Source organism: Oncorhynchus clarkii, chromosome 13 (assembly GCF_045791955.1).
Source record: "Oncorhynchus clarkii lewisi isolate Uvic-CL-2024 chromosome 13, UVic_Ocla_1.0, whole genome shotgun sequence".
NCBI classification, from domain to species: Eukaryota; Metazoa; Chordata; class Actinopteri; order Salmoniformes; family Salmonidae; genus Oncorhynchus; species Oncorhynchus clarkii.
This window is the reverse complement of record NC_092159.1, coordinates 8,636,699-8,662,471: the sequence shown is the minus strand read 5'-3', so window position 1 is coordinate 8,662,471 and position 25,773 is coordinate 8,636,699. Positions and strand designations below refer to the sequence as shown.

General features: G+C 49.6%; 2 protein-coding genes across 3 annotated transcripts; both read left to right on the top strand.

The window, feature by feature from the left end:
* The first annotated feature begins 353 nt into the window (after window positions 1-353).
* LOC139424337 (uncharacterized) lies at window positions 354-17,753 on the top strand. Its single transcript, XM_071176071.1, has 11 exons — window positions 354-400; window positions 711-873; window positions 1,342-1,470; window positions 1,749-3,070; window positions 3,326-5,118; window positions 5,436-5,554; window positions 9,419-9,535; window positions 9,660-9,752; window positions 10,054-10,167; window positions 16,440-16,525; window positions 16,816-17,753. The coding sequence occupies exons 2-11, from the start codon at window positions 712-714 to the stop codon at window positions 17,042-17,044; spliced, it is 4,164 nt and encodes a 1,387-aa protein (XP_071032172.1). The 5' UTR covers window positions 354-400; window position 711; the 3' UTR covers window positions 17,045-17,753.
* Window positions 17,754-17,841: 88 nt separating this feature from the next.
* On the top strand, window positions 17,842-24,414 carry LOC139424338 (NAD-dependent protein deacetylase sirtuin-7-like). Of its 2 annotated transcripts, none has more exons than XM_071176073.1 (10): window positions 17,842-19,035; window positions 19,256-19,393; window positions 19,615-19,719; window positions 20,248-20,318; window positions 20,630-20,702; window positions 20,829-20,927; window positions 21,336-21,572; window positions 22,808-22,888; window positions 23,329-23,435; window positions 23,811-24,369. In XM_071176073.1, the coding sequence occupies exons 1-10, from the start codon at window positions 18,949-18,951 to the stop codon at window positions 24,019-24,021; spliced, it is 1,209 nt and encodes a 402-aa protein (XP_071032174.1). In that variant the 5' UTR covers window positions 17,842-18,948; the 3' UTR covers window positions 24,022-24,369. The 2 variants fall into 2 exon arrangements, with proteins under 2 accessions (XP_071032174.1, XP_071032173.1); XM_071176072.1 differs by having other exon boundaries at window positions 18,692-18,815; window positions 23,811-24,414.
* The last annotated feature ends 1,359 nt before the right edge of the window (window positions 24,415-25,773 follow it).

Below are 25,773 nucleotides of genomic sequence, written 5' to 3'. Positions count from 1 at the left end.
GTCCGTACAAATGAACCATATTGTGTTTACTCAACCTTTTAGCCAGTAACGTCAGTAGGTGGCAGTAGCAAATAACTGACCGAAGATTAGTTGTCTGTCAAAATACCTGGAGAGTTGTAAAATACGAAACGGAGCATGGTTTCAGCTATTTCGCATGTTTGCCAACTAGCACTTTCAAAAACAGCAATATCAAGATAATACAACTAATTATCGCTAATATACACAATATATAGGTTAACTCATGACATTATGGACGTACTTAAAGTCGGACTTGGAGTTATTATTGTGTTCAATCTTGAATCCAAATCCACCTGGTGTGTTGATCCATGACGGGATTTGTAGACGCCATGACACTTTCCTCCAAACTGTCAGTTTGTTGTCTCGACGAGGCGGGTGAAATGTAAACATACAATTGATCTCTCTTGGAAATTCGTTTAATGTAATAGTTTTAAAGCCATTCGCTAAGCAATATTTTTGGCGAGTGTTTGTAAACTTTGCATTCTATTAATTTAACATTGGGTTGTTTGATAAAGTTGGCGCTATTTTGTTGAATGATTAGTTGACCGTTAGCGAACTTTCTAGATAACGTTAGCCGCTAGCTAGCTAGATTAACTAACCACAAGTTTAAAAAAAAACTATAGTTATTTCGTGATCATCAAATAATGCATTGCTATAAAAACGAATTAACTAAACATTTCGTTTTGTTACAGAATGGAAGACTATGAAAAGTTCATACAACGCCGACTTTACGAACTGAAAAGGAAGGATAGCAACGACAACAACAAGAACCAACGCCGGACACTGGAATCACCATGTACTCGCCAAGGATCATCAGCTATCCGTTTCCATGGCTCACCCATCCTTCCTCCATTGGTAAGGCTTCGTGTTGCTGTATAACTCTATGGATATCACCACTTACATGTTCCATGGTATGTTGCCTGTGGGGAATGATGGAGCTAGTTATATGCTAGCCAGGGAACCAGTCTTTTTGCATGACAATTCCATACGGAGTTGGAAAGAGCAGAGACGACTGGCACCCAGGCTAGCTAGGTATTTATAGTCTTTATATTTTAACCTACTGTTGAAGTCGTTGTTAGCAAGGGCTTTTCTGTGACTATATGGTATATGCATATTACTTTCTTTTTCGGGCCTTACTAATGATATCTATCATTATTATGATATCTATCATTATTAAGACAGGCCTCTCATGGCAATACAAATATTTGAGGCCCAAATGGCACCCTATTCCCTATATAAGTCCTATGGGCCCTGGTCAAAAGTAGTGTACTGTAAAGGGAATAGGGGCACATAGACAAAGTCTGACTGTGTTGCCACTCCCAGCTCACAGGAGTGCAAAGAGAAGAGATGCAGAGACACAGAGAGGCAGCCAAGAGGACCATGGATAGGAGGAAGACTCGGCCCTCTGAGACGAGGATGTCCTACGTTCAGAACATTCTACACAGTGTTCAGGTAAATCCACATGAATTTTAAGTCAAATAAGGCTGGTTTCCCAAACATTGATTAACATTATTGGAGAATCTCAAATGAAATATTTTTGGGAATCGGGGAACGGTCCCATATAATTTAATTGTACACTCCTGCTACTTCAGCTAACTTAATGTATTGCCTAGCCTATAAGGTGAAAAGTATGTATTTATGTCATAACAAAGTTATGATTGTTTTCATTTCTCACCTTTCCTGTTGTTATGGTCATGTTTTTTAAATTAGTTTTCTGTCTGGTATTTTAGCTGAGGCAAGCACCAACACTGGAGGAGTTCTTTCAGGGTGAACCAGGACTAACGGCAGCCAACACCACCAACCTACACCACAGCAATGTCCGCCAGGTTCTAGCGTCGCAGGATGATGATGTCACCGAGACCAAGGACAGCTTGCCGGGGTCGTCCTCCCCACCAACCTTAACCGTCATGCATGATGGGAAAGCAGGCGTCCGAGGTCCTCCCATGACGTTGACAGCCTACGGCGCCTTCACAACAAATCACCTTACAACTCTCCATAACACCACCACTGTGAGGGAGACCTTCCTAGATAAGCTGGTCTGTGACCCACTGACACCTTCTCTAGCTAGAGAGACAACCACACACACCAACCAGGTTGCTCCACAAACAGAGACCCGGGCCAGGGAGAGACTCTTGTATGACCAGGATAAGACCACCAATGCTGAGTGTGTTCTGGAGGAGGACCTGGGTTCAGAAGAAGCAACGGTGGATCCTCTAGCTGACATCAGCCACCAGTCTTCTGGGTACGTGACGTGTGAAAACGCAGAGGCCACCCGGGTCCTGAGTCGGACTGAGGCTGGGGAGAGCATTTTGTCAGGGCCCGAGGAGGGGACACCAGTAGGAACGGGGGGGGTTCTCCTACACAGCACCTCGGATACAAACACAACCAAGGCATGTAATATCATCAGCCATCCTCCCGTTGATGCTGAAGATCTGGAGGAGGGGTCGTCCCCGTGTGACGATGACCTCATAACCGGTCGCCCCGCAGATGAGGCGAGCGTGACGTCGTCCTGGTGTAATGACGTCATACCAGACTATTTAGAGGAAGCGTTGGTAACGTGGCCTCTACAGAGCAGCGATATCACACATCCTGTAGAAGACCGCAGAGAAAGTCACCCAGGAAAGAAGTGTAGCACTGCTAATATTGTGACTTTCCCCCAGCATCAAGCCTCATCATCACTATCAGACCGTCCTGAACCCAAGATTGTAGTGACATGTCCTCAGGCTGAGGCCTCGACACCGGACCTCTGCAAACCAGACCAGAACCAGAACCAAGCGTCAGACTTAGACCTGGACCGACCGGAGGGACCATACCGGCTCAGCCTCCAGACTCTTCTAAAGAAATCCCAGGCCGTTTTGGAACGCCCCAAACCAGGCAGGAACCAGCAAGGATCAGAACCAAAGAGCCAGGCTGGAGATGTAGACTTGGACCCGGAACCAGTGGCAGGGCCGTACCGCCTCAGCCTCCAGACCCTGCTGAAGAAGTCCCAGGAGCACCGGAGACGCCAGCGTCAGCTGAAGAACCAGGCCAAGGCCTCTACTTGTCCTACCAGGTGAGAGTTGGATGTTGTTTTATTCATCTGTTTTATTGACTTCTGTTTGTCGTGTTCAGGCAAGAGGGGCAGACATATTAGAGGTTTGAAAACCCATCTTTTAGCTTTGCTTTTAGTCAGTGGTTTTACTGTTATTTTAGACCATATGTTTTTGTTTTCATCTCATTTTTTGTGGTCTGTTTGTTTTTTTATCTCCTTAATTTGAATGTTTTTACTGTAAAGTTTGTTGTGATTTGAAATGTTATTTTATTTTAGGACCCAGGAGGCCTCGACGCACCAGAAGATGGAGGAGGAGATGAGTTTCTCAGACAAGGAGAATGAGGAGTTCCTCCAGTCAGGGAGAGGGGTGGCGGAGGGAAGGAAAACCCGGGACAGGGATTGGAGAAAGGATCATCTGGGAATGGGAGTCCAGTTTTCCGGACCGCCACCACTAGAGATGTTCCCTAAGGAAGCGTGGGTTCAACGTGAGGAGGAGAAGGCGAGGTCTAGCATTGTGGAAAGAATGGGACTCGAAAAAGGATGTCGTGAAGGAATATTGAAGGAATTGGAGGCTGGAAATGGCCCTTCACATTTGGTTGGTCTAGAAGGAGACACCCAATCTCCTCCAGGAGTGGACATTGATGCTAGCTCGGCAGTCGAAGACATCCAGCTACACCTCTCACCAGACATCCAGCTACACCTCTCACCAGACATCCAGCTACACCTCTCACCAGACATCCAGCTACACCTCTCACCAGACGTCACAGCAGCACCGTCAACGCTACTGGAGAACCTTCCACATCCTATCTCAGCCGATGCCTCCATAACCCAGAAATCATTCTACCTAGTCAGGGAGAAGAGCTCTACCCTGCCGAGGCCTTCCTTTCTGGGGGGTAGTAGGTTCCAGACCGTCCCTACCCCCCAGTTTAGTATGAGCCCTATCCGCTGTAAGAGTAAAGGAGACAGTGGGGGAGGAGGGCGTGGCACCCCCAAGAGGCAGATCCTGGTAAACACACCTTTGAATGTAGATAATGAGGTGGGGTCGGTGACTGGGCAGGAAAATGATGCTTGGGACCAAAGGCATCTGCATAGAGCGCCCCTAGTGGCTGGGGGTGGTATATCACAAGGCTTTACTGCTCCTACAACTCCCCTAGTGGCTGGGGGTGGTACAACACCTATGCGTAGGAGCTCAGACCAGGCAGAACAGATAGCTCAGCTGGAGCTCAACCTGTCCAGCCTCAGAATACTGATCTCAGACCTGGAGTCCACACTAACAGAGACGCCAGAGAGCCACCAGACACACAACAACAGCCAGACTGATAATAATAGTAACCTTACCATGGAGCCGCCACATAAATACATGGACTACCATACACCTGAGAGTCAGGCAGAGAGTAACCTTACTGACAGTGAGAAAGGAAGAGGGGATGGAGGTCAGAGGTCAGCTGATAAGATGACGGTGGTCCCCTGTAGAGTCCAGGGGTGTGACAGCGTACCTCCATTGGTCAAGGAGGTGGAGATCACTGTTACAACAGGTTACAAAAAACAAGATGGTCGCCAGCAGCAGCCTCTTGCGGCGCGCCTCGTCACCTCCCTCACTCAGAAGAGGAGAGTTTCTGACGTGTTCCGGAAGGTTCCATATGATGTCATCAAGGTTCCGTCGGAAGTCATCAAGGTTCCGTCGGAAGTCATCAAGGTTCGGAATGACGTCGTCAAGATTCCAGCATCACACAAAACACCTTTCTCCGTCCTCTCAGACGCCAGTAACAACCAGCACCAGCCAATGGAGTGGAAGAGTTACCCGGAGGACCCCGCCCACTTCCAATCCATCAACCAATCGTATGACGTGGACACGCCCTCAGGGCTCTGGCTCCAGGGAGGGTCAGGGTCAGAGGGGTCGTTGAAAGGTCATGACCCCGCGGGGAAGCAGCTGACCCCTGAGAACGGAGGTGGTGGTCAGGGAGGGGCGTCAAGGGCCAAACGTAGACTGGTCATGCACACGACAGAGGGGAACAGGGGAGGAGGACGAAGAGAGGTGATGGACAGGCCTCACTCCAGTACTCCTGAAGGTAAGGCCAGCCAAGGACCACAGTGGGTTTAGATTGGAACGTCTTCCTGTCTGAGGTACGGAGGTAGAGTGACAAACATTCACATAGTAATGGATGGTCATCTCAAACTTCATTCAATGTTTTCTCAATCCATTATATAACATTCAGTGGCTCCAAACTAAAAAAAAGTGTTTTATGTTGTTTATTCATTCATTATAAAGGCAACAAGGGCAGAACAAACGTTTGTCAATCCATAATATGCCTGAATAAGAGTCTGTAAAGCACATCAGACTCCTAGCTAGCCCTTCCTGTCTGACTGTTACCTGTCTCTCTCCTAGCTGCGGTGCAGTCACACAGTCAGGAGAGCCAGCAGCTGAAGCAGCTCCAGCTGACCCATGCAGGCCAGGTCAGAGCCCTGAAGGAGGAGCAGAGGAGACAGCAGCAACAACTACTGCAGGTGAGAGAGACCCCTGACCATCACCTCAATATGACCACAGTATGACCACAGTATTACTACTATAGCTACAATACTAACCACAATACAACCTCTTACAGGTTTGGGCTCAATCCAATTTCAATTCCAGTCAAATCAGAAAGTAAACCAAATTCCAATTCCACATCTCCTCATTGAAAGGCTTTGAAGAGAATTGGTCATTGGAATTTCAGTGTACTTCCTGAATTGACCAGAATTAAAAGGGAATTGACCCCAACCCTGACCTCTAAACAATTGATGAAGCAGCAACAACTACTGCAGGTGAGAGAGACCGCTGGGCCGCAATATGACCACTACACTTGCAACTCCAATAACTGTGACGTCTAACCAAGGTCACCTATAAACCCATCCAGCTGGCACCGGTATCCCCCCCCCTGCCTGCTTCTCTCAATCAATTCCTCTCTTTCCCTCACTCTCAATTCCTCCCTCTCCCTCCTCTCAATTCCTCCCTCTCCCTCCCTCTCAATTTCTCCCTCTCCCTCATTCTCTCTCAATTCCTCCCCCTCTCTCTCTCTTTCTTTCTCTCTCAATTCCTTTATTTCTCTCCCTCTCTCTCAATTTCTCTCTCTGATTCTCTCAGATTCTTAAAATGGCCCAGCTTGTGCTGTTACATCAACCTTAATGTTCCTCAAAAGAGAGACAGGGATTTCAGCTCCTTGGCTTAATTACATCCTCACACACACAGCTTGTGCAGACTGCAGACATATGCCCATTATAAGGGACCTTGAAACTCTCCTCCAGTTTTAAGGACCAGGGAGAGATTCTACTATAAATGTTTCATTGGAGCCCTAAGAGGAAGAGTGTGTGTGTGTGTGTGTGTGTGTGTGTGTGTGTGTGTGTGTGTGTGTGTGTGTGTGTGTGTGTGTGTGTGTGTGTGTGTGTGTGTGTGTGTGTGTGTGTGTGTGTGTGTGTGTGTGTGTGTGTGTTAAGCTGAAGGACAACCAACACGTTAGCTTGCATCCATTCCTTGTATATCAATTAAACTTTGATGTCCCGAATACGACAGGTGTAGTAGACCTGACCGTGAAATGCTTACTTATAAGCCCTTAACCAACAATGCAGTTCAAGAAATAGAGTTAAGAAAATATTTACTAAATAAACTAAAGTAAAAAAATAAACACAAGAAAATGACATAACAATAACGAGGCTATATACAGAGGGTAGCGTGTGCGGGGCTGCAGGTTAGTCAAGGTCATCTGTACATATAGGTGGGATAAAGCTGCTCTGCATAGATAAAGAGCAGTGAGTAGCAGCAGTGTAAAAACAGGTGGCTTGGGGGTAGAATCTGTTAAGGAGCCTTTTGAATCGAGACTTTGCTCTCTAGTACTGCTTGTCGTGAGGTAGCAGAGAGAACAGTCACCTGGGTGACTGGAGTCTTTCACCATTTTTTGGGCCTTCCTCTGACACCGCCTGGTATAAAGGTCCTGGATGGCAGGAAGCTTGGCCCCAAAAATGTACTGGGTCGTACGCACTACCCTCTGTAATGCCTTACGTTCAGATGCCGAGCAGTTGCCATACCAGGCACCCCGCTCCACTACAGCCCCATTGATGTTAATGGTGGCCTGTTCAGTCCTCCTTTTCCTGTAGTCCACGATCAGCTCCTTTTGTCTTGCACATTGAGGGAGAGGTTGTTGTCCTGGCACCACATGGTCAGGTCTCTGACCTCCTCCCTATAAGCTGTCTCATCGTTGTCGGTGATCAGGCCCACCACTGTTGTCGTCAGCAAACTTAATGATGGTGTTGGAGTCGTACCTGGCCACGCAGTTATGAGTGAACAGGGAGTACAGGAGGGGGCAATGCAAACACCCATGAGGGACCCCCGTGTTGAGGATCAGTGTGGCAGATGTGCTGCTACCTACCCTCACCACCTGAGGGTGGCCTGTCTGGAAGTCCAGGATCCAGTTGCAGAGGGAGGTGTTTAGTCCCAGGGTCCTTAGCTTAGTGATGAGCTTTGTGGACACTATGGTGTTGAACGCTGAGCTGTAGTCAATGAACAGCATTCTCACAAAGGTGTTCCTTTTGTCCAGGTGGGAAAGGACAGTGTGGAGTGTGATTGAAATTGCCTCATCTGTGGATCTGTTGGGGTGGTATGCGAATTGGAGTGGGTCTAGGGGGTCCGGGAGGATGCTGTTGATGTGAGCCATGACCAGCCTTTCTAAGCACTTCATGGCTACCGATGTGAAAATCATTTGGGCAGGTTACCTTCCGTCTGTGTGTGTCTCTGTAGCTCTAACAACATCATTAACATAAAACTGTTTAATAATTAAACCTGTCTTCTCCCCTCCCTCCATCATTGAGGATGTGTTGCCTGTAACAGGAGGTTAGCTGGGCCGTGGATATAGAGCTGGAGGGAGACAGGGATGTAGGGTAGCTGGGCCGTGGATAGAGAGATGGAGGGAGACAGGGATGTAGGGTATCTGGGCCGTGGATAGAGAGATTGAGGGAGACAGGGATGGAGGGTAGCTGGGCCGTGGATAGAGAGATTGAGGGAGACAGGGATGTAGGGTAGCTGGGCCGTGGATAGAGAGATTGAGGGAGACAGGGATGTAGGGTAGATGGGATGGAAGGAAGGAGGCAGAGGGGGGATATGACACCGAAAAGGAGATGATCATTAGTTTAATTCATGAGGGGTGCTGGTTAAGTGCCGGATAGTCGCTCTGAGCGCTAATTCTCTCTCTCTCTCTCTCTCTCTCTCTCTCTCTCTCTCTCTCTCTCATATTCCTCTTTCTCTCTTTCTCTCTTTCTCTCTCTCTCTCTCTTTCTCTCTCTCTCTTTCTCTCTTTCTCTCTCTCTCATTCCTCTCTCTCTCATTCCTCTCTTTCTCTCTCTCATTCCTCTCTCTCTCATTCCTCTCTTTCTCTCTCTCTTTCCTCTCTCTCTTGCCTCTCTCTCTTGCCTCTCTCTCTCTCTCATTCCTCTCTCCGTCTGTTAGATGCTGGCCGTACGTTACCAGCTGCTCCAGAGTTTGTCCTTCCCTGTGTCCTCCTGCCCCACATCCAGTGCATGTCTAGGGGACAACACAACCTCCCTCCTCCCCCTCTCTTCCATCCCCCTCTCCATCCCTCTATTCTCCCCCTCAGCAGGATCCCTCCTTTCAGACCCAGTCTCCCCCTCACGGGTAAATTCAATTCACACCTGACTGACTTTGTATATTTGGATCTTCAGTTTATAATCAACAAGTGAGAAGCACAACAGTTAGTTGTAGGATGATTCAAGTCAGGGTGTGTGTGTGTGTGCGTTTGTATGTGTCTGTGTGTGTGTCTACAGCTACAGTTGGCCACCAGTTGAAAGGACCTTGAGAATCTGGGTGGGAAATTAATTGGTTGTCATTGACAGAATTGGTATTTCTCCTCTCGTCTCTCCCCACCCCCCTCGTCTCGTCCCCTCCCCTCTCCCCACCCCCTCTTCTCTCCCCACCCCCCTCGTCTCGTCCCCTCCCCTCTCCCCACCCCCTCTTCTCTCCCCACCCCCTCTTCTCTCCCCACCCCCTCTTCTCTCCCCACCCCCTCTTCTCTCCCCACCCCCTCCTCTCTCCTCACCCCCCTCCTCTCTCCTCACCCCCCTCCTCTCTCCCCACCCCCCTCCTCTCTCCCCACCCCCCTCGTCTTGTCCCTCTTCTCTCCCTACCCCCCTCCTCTCTCCCCACCCCCCTCCTCTCTCCCCACCCCCCTCCTCTCTCCCCACCCCGCTCGTCTTGTCCCTCTTCTCTCCCCACCCCCCTCCTCTCTCCCCACACCCTTCCCTCCCCTCCTCTCTCCCCACCTCTCTCCCCCACCCCCTCCTCTCTCCCCCTCCACTACCCACCCCCCTCCTCTCTCCCCTCCTCAGTCTCCCAGGTGTCTGTCTGTGTGTTACGGTCCCCTGGTGGCAGCAGCAGTGAAGGGATACCTAACCAGGAGGCTCCTACACACAGAGAGAGTGGTACAGCTGCTATGTACCATCAAGGTGACACACACAGTCTCAGAAACACACAGCCCATCATGGGATTTATCAAAGATGTGATTTACGGATGTGTGTTTAATCATTTATTTTGTGCATGACTTTGTGTGTGTGTGTGTGTCTCCCTCAGGACACGCAGCAGTTCCTACAGTCCTTCCAGCCCCAGAGCCCTGGGAGAGACCGCAGGCAAGACCTGGTGCTGCAGGAGAGAGTCACACTGCAGGTAACTAACACACACACTGGCGCGCACAACACCGTCTCTACACACACACACTCTGGCGCACACAACACCGTCTCTACACACACACACTCTGGCGCGCACAACACCGTCTCTACACACACACACTCTGGCGCACACAACACCGTCTCTACACACACACACACACACTGGCGTGCACAACACCGTCTCTACACACACACTCTGGCGTGCACAACACCGTCTCTACACACACACACTCTGGCGTGCACAGCACCGTCTCTACACACACAGAAGACTAATTCTCAGGAGTGGTGTTTTGTTCCAGCTCCGCTCGGCGCGTTATGAGGTCCAGGACATCTTCTGTCTGTCAGCAGGAGACAGGATGCAGATCATCAGCTGGGACAGACAGCTGGCCAGGGACAGAGAGATGAAACGCAAGGTAACCACCACAGGGAGGGGGGGGGGGGGGGGGACAGAGAGATGAAACGCAAGGTAACCACAGGGGGGGGGGCAGAGAGATGAAACACAAGGTAACCACAGGGGGGGGGGACAGAGAGATGAAACGCAAGGTAACCACGGGGGGGACGGGACACAGGGAGATGAAACGCAAGGTAACCACGGGGGGGCAGAGATGAAACGCAAGGTAACCACGGGGGGGGACAGAGAGATGAAACGCAAGGTAACCACGGGGGGGGACGACGACGACAGGGAGATGAAACGCAAGGTAACCACGGGGGGGGACAGAGAGATGAAACACAAGGTAACCACGGGGGGGACGGGACACAGAGAGATGAAACGCAAGGTAACCACGGGGGGGGGGGGGGGCAGAGAGATTAAACACAAGGTAACCACAGGGGGGGGGGAGACAGAGAGATGAAACGCAAGGTAACCACGGGGGGGGGGGGGGGCGACAGGGAGATGAAACACAAGGTAACCACGGGGGGGGGACAGAGAGATGAAACACAAGGTAACCACACGGGACACAGGGAAACGGGGGGGGGGGGGACACAGAGAGATGAAACGCAAGGTAACCACGGGGGGGGGGGGACAGAGAGATGAAACGCAAGGAAACACAAGGTAACCACAGAGAGATGAGACGCAAGGGGGGGGGACAGAGAGATGTAAAACACAAGGTAACCACAGAGAGATGGGGGGGGGGGACAGAGAGATGAAACACAAGGTAACCACGGGGGGGGGGGGGGGGGGGGGACAGAGAGATGAAACACAAGGTAACCACAGGGGGGGGGACAGAGAGATGAAACGCAAGGTAACCACGAAACACAAGGTAACCACAGGGGGGGGAGATGAAACACAAGGTAACCACACGGGGGGGGGGGGGGGGGGCAGAGAGATTAAACACAAGGTAACCACAGGGGGGGGGAGACAGAGAGATGAAACGCAAGGTAACCACGGGGGGGGGGGGGGGACAGGGAGATGAAACACAAGGTAACCACGGGGGGGACGGGACACAGGGAGATGAAACGCAAGGTAACCACGGGGGGGGGGGACAGAGAGATGAAACACAAGGTAACCACACGGGGGGGACGGGACACAGGGAGATGAAACGCAAGGTAACCACGGGGGGGGGGGACAGAGATGAAACGCAAGGTAACCACGGGGGGGACGGGACACAGGGAGATGAAACGCAAGGTAACCACGGGGGGGCAGAGATGAAACGCAAGGTAACCACGGGGGGGACAGAGAGATGAAACGCAAGGTAACCACGGGGGGGACGGGACACAGAGAGATGAAACGCAAGGTAACCACGGGGGGGACGGGACACAGAGAGATGAAACGCAAGGTAACCACTTGGGGGACGGGACACAGAGAGATGAAACGCAAGGTAACCACGGGGGGGACGGGACACAGAGAGATGAAACGCAAGGTAACCACAGAGAGATGAAACGCAAGGGGGGGGGACAGAGAGATAACCACGGGGGGGGACAGAGATGAAACGCGGGGGGGGGGGGGACAGAGAGATGAAACACAAGGTAACCACAGGGGGGGGGGACAGAGAGATGAAACACAAGGTAACCACAGGGGGGGGGGACAGAGATGAAACGCAAGGTAACCACAGAGAGATGGGGGGGGGGGGGGGGGGCAGAGAGATGAAACACAAGGTAACCACAGGGGGGGGGGGGGGGGGGACAGAGGGATGAAACGCAAGGTAACCACAGGGGGGGGGGGGGGGGGGGGGGGGACAGGGAGATGAAACACAAGGTAACCACGGGGGGGACGGGTAACACAGGGAGATGAAACGCAAGGTAACCACACGGGGGGGGGGACAGAGAGATGAAACACAAGGGGGGGGGGGACAGGGAGATGAAACACAAGGTAACCACAGGGGGGGACGGGACACAGGGAGATGAAACGCAAGGTAACCACGGGGGGGGGGGGGACAGAGATGAAACGCAAGGTAACCACGGGGGGGACGGGACACAGGGAGATGAAACGCAAGGTAACCACGGGGGGGCAGAGATGAAACGCAAGGTAACCACGGGGGGGGACAGAGAGATGAAACACAAGGTAACCACGGGGGGGGGGGGGGACGACGACAGGGAGATGAAACGCAAGGTAACCACGGGGGGGACGGGACACAGAGAGATGAAACGCAAGGTAACCACGGGGGGGACGGGGGGACGGGACACAGAGAGATGAAACGCAAGGTAACCACGGGGGGGGGGACGGGACACAGAGAGATGAAACGCAAGGTAACCACGCAAGGGGGGGGGACGGGACAGAGAGATGAAACGCAAGGTAACCACGCAAGGGGGGGGGGTAACCACAGAGAGATGAAACGCAAGGTAACCACGGGGGGGCAGAGATGAAACGCAAGGTAACCACGGGGGGGACAGAGAGATGAAACGCAAGGTAACCACGGGGGGGGGACAGAGAGATGAAACGCAAGGTAACCACGGGGGGGACAGAGAGATGAGACGCAAGGTAACCACGGGGGGGACAGAGAGATGAGACGCAAGGTAACCACGGGGGGGGGACAGAGAGATGAAACGCAAGGTAACCACGGGGGGGGGGGGGGGACAGAGAGATGAAACGCAAGGTAAACCACGGGGGGGACAGAGAGATGAGACGCAAGGTAACCACGGGGGGGACAGAGAGATGAGACGCAAGGTAACCACGGGGGGGGCGACAGAGAGATGAAACGCAAGGTAACCACGGGGGGGGGGGGGGGGGGGGGGCGACAGGGAGATGAAACACAAGGTAACCAACCACGGGGGGGGGGACAGAGAGATGAAACACAAGGTAACCACAGGAGGGGGGGGGGGGGGGGAGACAGGGAGATGAAACACAAGGTAACCACGGGGGGGACGGGACACAGGGAGATGAAACGCAAGGTAACCACGGGGGGGGGGGGGACAGAGATGAAACGCAAGGTAACCACGGGGGGGACGGGACACAGGGAGATGAAACGCAAGGTAACCACAGGGGGGGGCAGAGATGAAACGCAAGGTAACCACGGGGGGGGACAGAGGGGCAAGGTAACCACGGGGGGGGGGGGGGACGACGACAGGGAGATGAAACGCAAGGTAACCACGGGGGGGGACAGAGAGATGAAACACAAGGTAACCACGGGGGGGACGGGGGAGATGAAACGCAAGGTAACCACGGGGGGGACGGGACACAGAGATGAAACGCAAGGTAACCACGGGGGGGACGGGACACAGAGAGGAAACGCAAGGGGGGCAAGGTAACCACGGGGGGGCAGAGATGAAACGCAAGGTAACCACGGGGGGGACAGAGAGATGAAACGCAAGGTAACCACGGGGGGGGGACAGAGAGATGAAACGCAAGGTAACCACGGGGGGGACAGAGAGATGAGACGCAAGGTAACCACGGGGGGGACAGAGAGATGAGACGCAAGGTAACCACGGGGGGGGGACAGAGAGATGAAACGGAGATGAAACACAAGGTAACCACGGGGGGGGGGGACAGAGAGATGAAACGCAAGGTAACCACGGGGGGGCAGAGATGAAACGCAAGGTAACCACGGGGGGGGACAGGGAGGGGACGACGACAGGGAGATGAAACGCAAGGTAACCACGGGGGGGGACAGAGAGATGAAACACAAGGGATGAAACGCAAGGTAACCACGGGGGGGACAGAGAGATGAGACGCAAGGTAACCACGGGGGGGACAGAGAGATGAGACGCAAGGTAACCACGGGGGGGGGACAGAGAGATGAAACGCAAGGTAACCACGGGGGGGGGGATGAGACGCAAGGTAACCACGGGGGGGACAGGAGAGATAACCACGGGGGGGGACAGAGAGATGAAGCGCAAGGTAACCACGGGGGGGGGGGGGGGGGACAGAGAGATGAAACACAAGGTAACCACAGGGGGGGGGGGGGGAAACGGGTAACCACACGGGACACAGGGAGATGAAACGCAAGGTAACCACGGGGGGGGGGGGGTAACCACGGGGGGGGACAGAGAGATGAAACGCAAGGTAACCACGGGGGGGGGGGGGACGACGACAGGGAGATGAAACGCAAGGGGGGGGGACACGGGGAGAGATGAAACGCAAGGTAACCACAGGGGGGGGGAGACAGGGGGGGGACAGAGAGATGAAACGCAAGGTAACCACGGGGGGGGGGGGGGGGGACAGAGAGATGAAACGCAAGGTAACCACGGGGGGGGGGGGGAAACGGGTAACCACAGAGAGATGAAACGCAAGGTAACCACGGGGGAAACGCAAGGGACAGACAGGGAGATGAAACGCAAGGTAACCACAAGGGGGGGGGGACAGAGAGATGAAACAGGGAGACAAGGTAACCACGGGGGGGACGGGACACAGAGAGATGAAACGCAAGGTAACCACGGGGGGGACGGGGACAGAGAGATGAAACGCAAGGTAACCACTTGGGGGACGGGACACAGAGAGATGAAACGCAAGGTAACCACGGGGGGGACGGGACACAGAGAGATGAAACGCAAGGTAACCACGGGGGGGACGGGACACAGAGAGATGAAACGCAAGGTAACCACGGGGGGGACGGGACACAGAGAGATGAAACGCAAGGTAACCACGGGGGGGCAGAGATGAAACGCAAGGTAACCACGGGGGGGACAGAGAGATGAAACGCAAGGTAACCACGGGGGGGGGGACAGAGAGATGAAACGCAAGGTAACCACGGGGGGGACAGAGAGATGAAACGCAAGACGCAAGGTAACCACGGGGGGGACAGAGAGATGAAACGCAAGGTAACCACGGGACAGAGAGATGAAACACAAGGTAACCACGGGGGGGACGGGACACAGAGAGATGAAACGCAAGGTAAACACAAGAGATAACAAGGTAACCACGGGGGGGGGGACAGGGAGATGAAACGCAAGGTAACCAGAGAGATGAAACGCAAGGTAACCACGGGGGGGACGGGACACAGAGACGCAATGCAGAGATGAAACGCAAGGTAACCACGGGGGGGACGGGACACAGAGAGATGAAACGCAAGGTAACCACGGGGGGGACGGGACACAGAGAGATGAAACGCAAGGTAACCACGGGGGGGACGGGACACAGAGAGATGAAACGCAAGGTAACCACGGGGGGGGGGACAGAGAGATGAAACGCAAGGTAACCACGGGGGGGCAGAGATGAAACGCAAGGTAACCACAAGGTAACCACGGGGGGGGGGACAGAGAGATGAAACGCAAGGTAACCACGCAAGGGGGGGGCAGAGATGAAACGCAAGGTAACCACGGGGGGGACAGAGAGATGAAACGCAAGGTAACCACGGGGGGGACAGAGAGATGAAACGCAAGGTAACCCGGGGGGGACAGAGGGGGGGGGGGGGGACAGAGAGATGAAACGCAAGGTAACCACGGGGGGGACAGAGAGATGAGACGCAAGGTAACCACGGGGGGGGACAGAGAGATGAAGCGCAAGGTAACCACGGGGGGGACAGAGAGATGAGACGCAAGGTAACCACGGGGGGGGGACAGAGAGATGAAGCGCAAGGTAACCACGGGGGGGACAGAGAGATGAAACGCAAGGTAACCACGGAGGGGGGACAGAGAGATGAGACGCAAGGTAACCACAGGGGGGACAGAGAGATGAGACGCAAGGTAACCACGGGGGGGGGGGAAGACAGGGAGATGAAACACAAGGTAATAGTGTTACTTTATTTTTTATTTTTGTCCATCAGGCTAACGCGTTTTGGCAGTTAAACCTTCATCAAGACTTTTTTATTTAAAAAAAATTGTTTCACATTTATTTAACCAGGTAGGCCAGTTGAGAACCAGTTCTCATTTACAACTGAGACCTGGCCAAGATAAAGCATAGACTTCCAGTCGTTATGCTAACGCTAGTTAGAAATTGCTCTAGCATTAGTGAGCAACATCTTTCAAACTGCACACAGAGACATGACCTCATCAGGCTGGGGAAGTAGACAAAGGGCCTCACAGCCACAATCCCCAACTATCTCTACGTTAACACTACAATCGCCCTCTAAACCCGACAAATAGCATTTAGGTATCATGATGACATTTGAGATATTTTGGGACACAATTAGTGACTTCCTAGTGCACAATAAAGCCTCCAACATGAGATGCTTTGGGGGTCTGGATAGAAAGATTAGGATTGAATGTAGAACAAATATACATCAGCATACACAAATTTAAGGAGTGTTTGTGTATCAAACTGTGTGTGTGTGTGTGTGTGTGTGTGTGTGTGTGTGTGTGTTTGGGTCCACAGATTGGGGAAACGGGGTCGACCAGGGGGAAGACTTCTCTGTCAGCTGCTACACAGAAAGCTCTGGAGAGGAAGAGAGGAGTCATGATGTGAGTCCTGTAATAGAAAATGTGTCACTAGACCAGATAGTTAAGTTATTGTATATAAAACAGACATTGTCAGACCAAACAGAAAGTGTATGACTTGTATGTTCAGGGTTATCAGCACAAGGTTAGGGTTGTGTTAATAACATGTTTGGTTTCAAGAAGAGCCATACTTCTACCCAAGCTAATACAGCCCAGGCAGTGACTACTGCCCACCATAGTGATATTATGATACTAGTAAAAGAGTCCTACTGTCTCACTAATCAACCTATTGTTCTCCTCTCTTCTCCCATCAGGAGGAAAGTGGCAGAGGGGCAGAGGGGGACTGGAGCTGGGGTTGTAGCCGGCCAGAAGGGCCCTCTGGCTGGGGCAGAGAGGCAGAGGGGGACTGGAGCTGGGGTTGTAGCTGGTCAGAAGGGCCCTCTGGCTGGGGCAGAGGGGAACGTTGTGAAGCGGATACGTGGGTCTTTTCGACCCAACCCTCAAAGGGTCCCCAAGACCACCCAGTCCCGCAGATCTCGGTGAAGATGATCTACTTATCAGGCTAGACTGGACCGGAACTGGGTCGTGTTCATTTTGGCACAGTGTTGTAGCAAAACGTTTTGCACAGGAGAACGAAAACGAGTGTTTCTTATTGGACAAGTTCAGGGTCATATTCATTAGTGAAAATGTTTTGGAAAACGAAAACAAGCGTTTCTTATTGGACAAGTTCAGGTAGTCCCTCCCTTGACCCAGGTAATGAATACTGTTGATACCTAAAAAGATATACACACACAATCCATCTCACTTAACCCTAAAACAATACGCCCCTATGGGCCCTGGTCAAAAGTAGTGCACTACAAAGGGTTGCCATTTGGGACGCTTCCATAGTGTTTCTTGCTAAGCAGTGGACATCAGGAAAGTATTGTATTTTAACTTGATTGTATTCTACAAAGGCACAACTCACTGCATTCAAATGCATCTTAGCTACTACATACTGTATGTGACAATCTATTCTTACCACAAGACCTCAGGACTTGTTTTTGGACACACTGTTTGTAATGTGTTAGTTTTACACTTGTTATACTATTTATATTTCCTATACCAATTTGTGGTACAGTATTGGGATGGCAATGCAACCAAAGCCCAGAAAACCCAAGTCTATATTTGAAGGTCTGTTCTGAGTTTTCATCTTTCCTACTGTTTTTGTTCTAAATTATTTAGTGTTTTTTAATAAACGTTTTTTAATAAAAAATGTACTTGTCAGGTTGGTTTAATGAAAACTGAACAAAAATATAAACACAACATTCAACAATTAACAATATTACTGAGTTAAGAGTTCATATAAGGAAATCAGTCAATTGAGATGAATTCATGGGGTCTTAATCTATGGATTTCACATGACTGGGCAGGGGCACAGCCATGGGTGGGCCTGGAGGGCATAGGCCCTCCCAATTGGGAGCCAATCAGAATGAGTTTTTTCCCCACAAAAGGGCTTTAATACAAACAAATACTCAGTTTCATCAGCAGTCCTGGTGGTTGATCTCAGACGATCCCCCAGGTGAAGAAGCCGGATGTGGAGGACCTGGGCTGGTGTGATTACACGTGCTCTATGGTTGGGAGGCTAGTTGGATGTACTGCCAAATTCTCTTAAACGATGTGAGGTGGCTTATGGTAGAGAAATTAACATTCAATTTTCTGGCAACAGCTCTGGTGGACATCCCTGCAGTCACATGCCAATTGCATGCTCCTTTGAAACTTGAGACATCTGTGGTCTTGTGTGACAAAACTGCACACTTTAGAGTGTCCTTCTATTGTCCCCAGCAGAAGGTGCACCTGTGTAATGATCATGCTCTTTAATCAGCTTCTTGATGTGCCACACCTGACAGGTATTATCTTGGCAGAGGAGAAATGCTCACTAACAGGGATGTAAACAAATTTGTGCACAAAATTTGAGCGAAATAAGCTTTTTGTGCGTATGTAACATGTCTAGGCTCTTTTATCTCAGCTCATGAGACCAACACTTTACATGTTGCATTTATATTTTTGTTCGGTATAGTTTTTACATTCATTTCTGAGTTCTAGTAAACGTTTATATTGTGAGAACGCCAGTGGGCGCAGTTTTTTTCGAAAGCTACATTTGGCCTATTCGACGACATCCGTCCATAGCTGTCGTTGGTTTGTCTGTCAGTGTGATTCCACGTCTGTGAGAATGGAAGAGGAACCAGACACAGGCGCGTCTTCTCGGGATGAGAGAAAAGCTAAAGAGAAGGCTGAAATACTGCAAAGGGAAACCCAGCGGAACAGTTTCAAACTGGTCAGAGAGGAGAGACTGGAGATTTGTGTAGTCCACTGTTTACAAGCTAGCTAGATGTTATGCTAGCCGGCTAGCAAGCTACACCGGTGGCTTGCAAAATAACACTTATTGCAATGCATTGCAACGTTTAACAATGTTGAGAACTTTGGATAAAACTCTGACATTGTTCGTACCGAGTGACATTGTCAAGAGTAGATATTGCCCATTCATGTATTCCAAAGTTAGTAACTATTGCATTCCTTTGCGTCATTCTCAATGTAAAATAATCACCTGGCAATGACTACCGAAATGTTCAGGGCTCATATAAAGCTTATCCGAGTAGGAGTACTGATTTAGGATCAGTTTTCCCTATTAGATCACATGGACAGGGGGCACCTGATCCTAGATCAGCACTCTTACAGTTTGTACATTGTAATTATCTATCGTCGCATCCTTTCCAGGTAGCTAAGATCCTGAAGAAGCAGGAGAGTGAGCGGACACAGGAGGAGTCTGCGGATCTACTTCTGCACCAGGACACCGTACAGGAGCTGTGTTCGCGGCAGGTCCGCAGGAACATTCTAAAGAGGAAGCAAGAAGAGGTCTGGTTGACGCGTCTTTAGAACTGCCCAATAACACAGCCTGGTTCCAGATCTGTTTGGGCGATCTTCCCAACTGCTTGTCACTTCAAACATGGCATGGCAATTCCATTGGAAGTTGGCACAAACAGACTGGCACCCAGGCTACCAATAACATGGTCTAAGTGGCGCGCTCTCTCCTTGTCTCATGCTTGATATGTCTCTCTGTCTTTGTGCTGTTGTAGGTATTTGATGATACAGAGGACCTGAGGTGTAAAGTGGGACAGTTGGCTGAGGCAGTCAGACAGGCTCAACACCTGGTTATCTACACTGGAGCCGGGATCAGTACGGTAAATACTGGGGCTCTGTATTTCACACTATGGCTGCGCTCCACTGGTCTAAGTGCCAGTTTATTTATGCTATCATGTCAACTCATTGTCATGCCAACCAAATATTTGACAGCAGTGGAGTTGGCAAGAGCACAAACAGATCTGGGGTCAGGGTATAACTTTGTTCTGGGGTGTATTCACAGGAACCGGATGGCTAAAACGGGGAGGGACTAACCTGAACCAAAATGAAATGCTTGTTTTCATTGCGAAGCGTTTTCTACGGTGTGCACTCATATAGCCTTTTTCAAATCTCTCCTCGGGGACCCCCGGCCGTTCTTGAACTTTGAACTTTTCCAGAGGTAGCACACCCTATTCAACTTGCAGGAGTTATTAGGGTTAAGGGCCTTGCTCAATGGCACATCGGCAGATTTTTCACCTAGTCTGCTCGGAGTTTCGAACCAGCGACCTTTCCGGTTACTGGCCCAATCGGCTAGGCTACCTGTCACCCATCATGACAAGAGTGACATGTTTCTGTGTCATGTTTTGCAGGCAGCGTCCATCCCAGACTACAGGGGACCAAATGGGGTTTGGACACAGCTACAGAAGGGCAGAGCTGTCAGGTGAGACAGGCTGGAGTCAACAAGATGGCATCTTCGTCATACTGCATGTAATTAAGTCAACAAGATGGCATCTTCGTCATACTGCATGTAATTAAGTCAACAAGATGGCAACTTCGTCATACTGCATGTAATTAAGTCAACAAGATGGTATCTTCGTCATACTGCATGTAATTAAGTCAACAAGAGTGCATCTTCATCATACTGCATGTCATTGAGTCAACAAGATGGTATCTTCGTCATACTGCATGTAATTAAGTCGAGGGCAACTTCGTCATACTGCATGTCATTAAGTAATCTCTCTCTCTCAACAGATCGTCAGACCTGAGTGAAGCAGAACCTACTCTTACACACATGTGTATCAGGATGCTGCATGAGGAGAACATGGTCAGTGAGCTGGTTGTGTGTCGTCATGGACCTTGTGCTTGTAGCTTCTTCCGATAATTGAAAGGTTTTGAGGTGTCTGTCTGATGATTTCCAACGTGTGTTTGGCATTCGTGTGTGTGTGTGCAGGTGCAGCATGTAGTGTCGCAGAACTGTGATGGGCTCCACCTGCGTAGCGGTCTTCCCAGACACACCCTCTCTGAGCTGCACGGCAACATGTTCATCGAGGTAGGACACACACACTCACTACATACAGTACATACAGTACATACTACAAACAGTATATACTACATACAGTATATACACAGTATACTACATACAGTATATACTACATACAGTATATACTACATACAGTGTATACTACATACAGTGTATACTACATACAGTGTATACTACATACAGTACACAGTGTATACTACATACAGTACACAGTGTATACTACATACAGTACATAGTGTATACTACATACAGTACATAGTGTATACTACATACAGTGTATACTACATACAGTACATACCACATACAGTGTATACTACATACAGTACATACAGTGTATACCACATACAGTGTATACTACATACAGTATGTTCCACCTAAAGAACTCACTGTATTATTCTGACATTTCCTGTTTTACAGGTGTGTACTTCCTGTTCCCCGGTGAGGGAGTTTGTGCGACTCTTTGACGTGACGGAGCGCACCGCGAGGCACCGGCACGGGACGGGGCGGCGGTGCGCCCACTGCGGGGGCGAGCTCAGGGACACCATCGTACATTTCGGGGAGAGGGGCACCCTGGAGCAGCCTCTCAACTGGAGGGGGGCATCGAACGCTGCTGAGAGGGCTGACGTTATCCTCTGTCTGGGCTCCAGTCTGAAGGTAAGGACAACATGTACCAACACACAGCATCAATAAAGCCTGAAGGTAAGGACAGGACCACATGTACCAACACACAGCATCAATAAAGCCTGAAGGTAAGGACCACATGTACCAACACACAGCATCAATAAAGCCTGAAGGTAAGGACAGGACCACATGTACCAACACACAGCATCAATAAAGCCTGAAGGTAAGGACCACATGTACCAACACACAGCATCAATAAAGCCTGAAGGTAAGGACAGGACCACATGTACCAACACACAGCATCAATAAAGCCTGAAGGTAAGGACCACATGTACAAATACACAGCATCAATAAAGCCTGAAGGTAAGGACCACATGTACCAACACACAGCATCAATAAAGCCTGAAGGTAAGGACCACATGTACCAACACACAGCATCAATAAAGCCTGAAGGTAAGGACCACATGTACCAACACACAGCATCAATAAAGCCTGAAGGACAGGACCACATGTACCAACACACAGCATCAATAAAGCCTGAAGGTAAGGACCACATGTACCAACACACAGCATCAATAAAGCCTGAAGGTAAGGACCACATGTACCAACACACAGCATCAATAAAGCCTGAAGGTAAGGACCACATGTACCAACACACAGCATTAATAAAGCCTGAAGGTAAGGACCACATGTACCAACACACAGCATCAATAAAGCCTGAAGGTAAGGACAACATGTACCAACACACAGCATCAATAAAGCCTGAAGGTAAGGACAACATGTACCAACACACAGCATCAATAAAGCCTGAAGGTAAGGACCACATGTACCAACACACAGCATCAATAAAGCCTGAAGGTAAGGACAGCATGTACCAACACACAGCATCAATAAAGCCTGAAGGTAAGGACAGCATGTACCAACACACAGCATCAATAAAGCCTGAAGGTAAGGACAGCATGTACCAACACACAGCATCAATAAAGCCTGAAGGTAAGGACCACATGTACCAACACACAGCATCAATAAAGCCTGAAGGTAAGGACAGCATGTACCAACACACAGCAGGACTGTCAGGATTAATAGACTAAAACAGAGTGCTGCCACCTCACAGGACAACGGAATTAAATGCAAAATGAAATGGGACTTCTGTGAATATTGAATAGAATTGAGTGTTTTTTTTTTAGTTGTAGAACCTTGACTGGCTCCTCCTACTCCGTTTGTATGTCATCAGTGTGGTTAGACTGATCTTTCCATCTCGTTACCAGGTGCTGAAGAAGTATGGCTGTCTATGGAGCATGAATAGACCTGCTATCAGGAGACCCAAACTCTATATCGTCAATCTACAGGTCATCTTGCTACTACTTACCATGATCCAGTGTCTCCTAATCCTGGTCCCTGGCATTGCCCCAGCATTAACATATTCATGATTAGTGCTCTTAATTGCACCTCTTTGGGCCCCCGGGACCAGGATTGGGAAACACTGACTTGAACCAATAAAGCCTTTGTGTTTGAGTTGAATCTTGATCATTCAATGTAGTTTCACTTAGTTCTCCCACAGAGATGGGCCCTGGTCACAAGTAGTGCACTATAAAGGGCCCTGGTCACAAGTAGTGCACTATAAAGGGCCCTGGTCACAAGTAGTGCACTATAAAGGGCCCTGGTCACAAGTAGTGCACTATAAAGGGCCCTGGTCACAAGTAGTGCACTATAAAGGGCCCTGGTCACAAGTAGTGCACTATAAAGGGAATCGGGTGGCTGATTGATGATGACCTCTGTCTTGTTTTAGTGGACACCTAAAGACGACCTGGCCACGCTGAAGATCCATGGGAAATGTGACGACGTGATGCGTCTCCTTATGGAGGAGCTGAACATTCAGATCCCTGCCTACAACCAGTAAGACCTGTCTCAAAACACACACACACACACCCCTCGGCTGTCTTCACTAGGAAGCAAACTGGTTGGAACGGGGAGGGACATACCTCAACTTGTTCTTGCTAAAAGTTTTTTAAATTTAACCATTATTTAACTAGGCAAGTCATGATCAGTTGAATGTTATGGTGTTGAATCGGGTGCGTTTGTCCTCGCACTATCATTTTTTAAATTGCACCGCTTTGGGTCCCCAGGACCAAGATTGGAAACCACTGACTTGAACCAATAAAGCCTGTGTTAGAGTTGAATGCTATTAGTTATGCTATGGTGTGCACTAATGAATACACCCCACCTGGATCACCCTGACTGACTCATTCCTAACTGCCCTTCCTTCATCAGGACAGAGGACCCTGTACTCAGCTTGGCCACGCCGCTGAGACCAGAAGAGGAGGACAGTTACACTCGTAAACTCATAGCTCCGCCCGCTGGCGGGGAGGACTGCTCACCAGACTCCCTGGGACAGGGTGGAGGAACAGCAGTACAAGGAGGCTGGTTCGGACGAGGATACTCCAAAGGGAGGAAGAGGAAGAGGAGGAAGGTGGTGGTGTAGCAGAACGTTAATCATAGTAGAAATTTGACAGACGATTCTCCATCTCCTTTTTGTTCCGATTGGTTGTTTTGAAATGGACTTTGATAGTAAGGAAGACGTCACAGCAAACAGAAGTGAGGGGGGAAAACCTCACTAAGACGGAGCTGTTTGTGATGCAGAGTATTATGAAGTATTATTATGGTTTCAGATATACTACCTCTCTAAGCCTGAGGGAGCATCCTAATAATCTCCACTTTCTGGTCGTCACTAGTTACCACAGCCGCAAAGTCACAAACCCTGCCTCTCTCCACAATTTAAAATTACATTTAAACCTTAACCACACTGCTAACCTTATGCCTAATCTTAAATTATGACCAAAAATCCCCCCCCCCCCCCCCCCCCAAAAAAAAAAAATATATATATAAAAAATATATATATAGATATGATATAGCCAATTTTGACTTTGTGGTTGTGCTATCTAGTGGAAACACTTTCTCCTGAAGTGTGCACTTGTTGACTTCCCATCATGGATTTAAATGGAAATGGCCGGTATTTGGAAACTCCCTCTGATCCATGCCTACACTAATCCAATGCTTTTAAGTTTGTGGGGAGTAGTGAACACTTCAGGAGGAGAGATTATTGGGCTGTAACCAAAGAGTTTGGTTTTTCAATTAAATGGTGCTTTTATGTAGTTTTCATAGGAGTGGTGTTTTGTGTTTGTTACATGCACAGCACCTTACTAACTTTCCTCAGGGTTGCCGTCGGCGATGCCATCCTATTACAGTACAGTACATTCATGGCATTAGTATCTGTCATTGGATGGTGTTATTGTCAGGCATTTGGTTTTACAATAATGGAAGTGTGAATTTAGTGTTTGTCCCAAATGGCAACCTATTCTCTATGGGTCCTGGTCAAAAGTAGAGCACTACATGGGGAAGAGGGTACCATTTGGGATGGGAATCTCAGTGTTAAATGTTGTGTTTTCTTGGTGCTACACATCAGTGTTCTCCCCAAAGAATAGAAGAGTCGCTGCGCCTCCTTGTGGACTGGCTACGCCACTATGTAAACACTTGACAAATCATGTGACTTGTATTTCTTTTTTTGAAGCATAAACCAGGCAAACCAAATAAACCAAGCAACCGTTTTATGTTATTACAGATCAAAATATGGAAGACGAGGTGGGATATTTATGTCTGTAAAATGTATTATGCAGGAAATGTCGGTGTAAACGCTTTTATGAACAAATATTGATTTAATAGCCGTCAATATTAAAGTTAACTTAGTGAGAAGACCACTTCTGTAATCGCGTGACTAAGACTCGTTAGGAAATCATGCCGTTTATTAGGCTACAGATGAAATAAGTTATGATGAACTTCACAGGGTCGTGAAAGTGCACGGTGATGAGCTTGATGCTCCTTTCAATAAATATCGAGGGTCTTATTCTGTTGACGTGATATTCGATGCTTGGCTGCCGTTTGACATAATGTCATGTAGACGAAACCAGCACTGTACCTGAGAGCTGTTGGCTAGAGCACACATGCGATGGAATTTTTTATTTGGCACATGGGAATTCAACCATAAGGTATTTTTTAGGTGCGCTACACCTAGAAAGGCAATGATGAGCACTGAGTGATCATGATTACAACTATCATTACAATGCTGCAGTTTTACAATGTGAAGCCTTGTGGTAAAGTCTCTACTTTGCTATATTTATAACCCCTTTGTTTCAGAGTTACTGTGAAGTCAGCCAGCAGATGGCGATGTTGAGTAGTT

What these genes read in the sequence shown, in the direction of transcription:
- LOC139424337 (XM_071176071.1), top strand. Translation starts at nt 712, where the DNA reads ATGGAAGACTATGAAAAGTTCATACAACGCCGACTTTACGAACTGAAA. An exon ending in TCACTCCAGTACTCCTGAAG is followed by an intron (nt 5,119 to 5,435) that starts GTAAGGCCAGCC and finishes TCTCTCTCCTAG; the next exon opens with CTGCGGTGCAGTCACACAGT. An exon ending in AGCAGCAACAACTACTGCAG is followed by an intron (nt 5,555 to 9,418) that starts GTGAGAGAGACC and finishes TCCCCTCCTCAG; the next exon opens with TCTCCCAGGTGTCTGTCTGT.
- LOC139424338 (XM_071176072.1), top strand. Translation starts at nt 18,711, where the DNA reads ATGGAAGAGGAACCAGACACAGGCGCGTCTTCTCGGGATGAGAGAAAA. An exon ending in CAGAAGGGCAGAGCTGTCAG is followed by an intron (nt 20,319 to 20,629) that starts GTGAGACAGGCT and finishes CTCTCTCAACAG; the next exon opens with ATCGTCAGACCTGAGTGAAG. An exon ending in CAGATCCCTGCCTACAACCA is followed by an intron (nt 23,436 to 23,810) that starts GTAAGACCTGTC and finishes TTCCTTCATCAG; the next exon opens with GACAGAGGACCCTGTACTCA.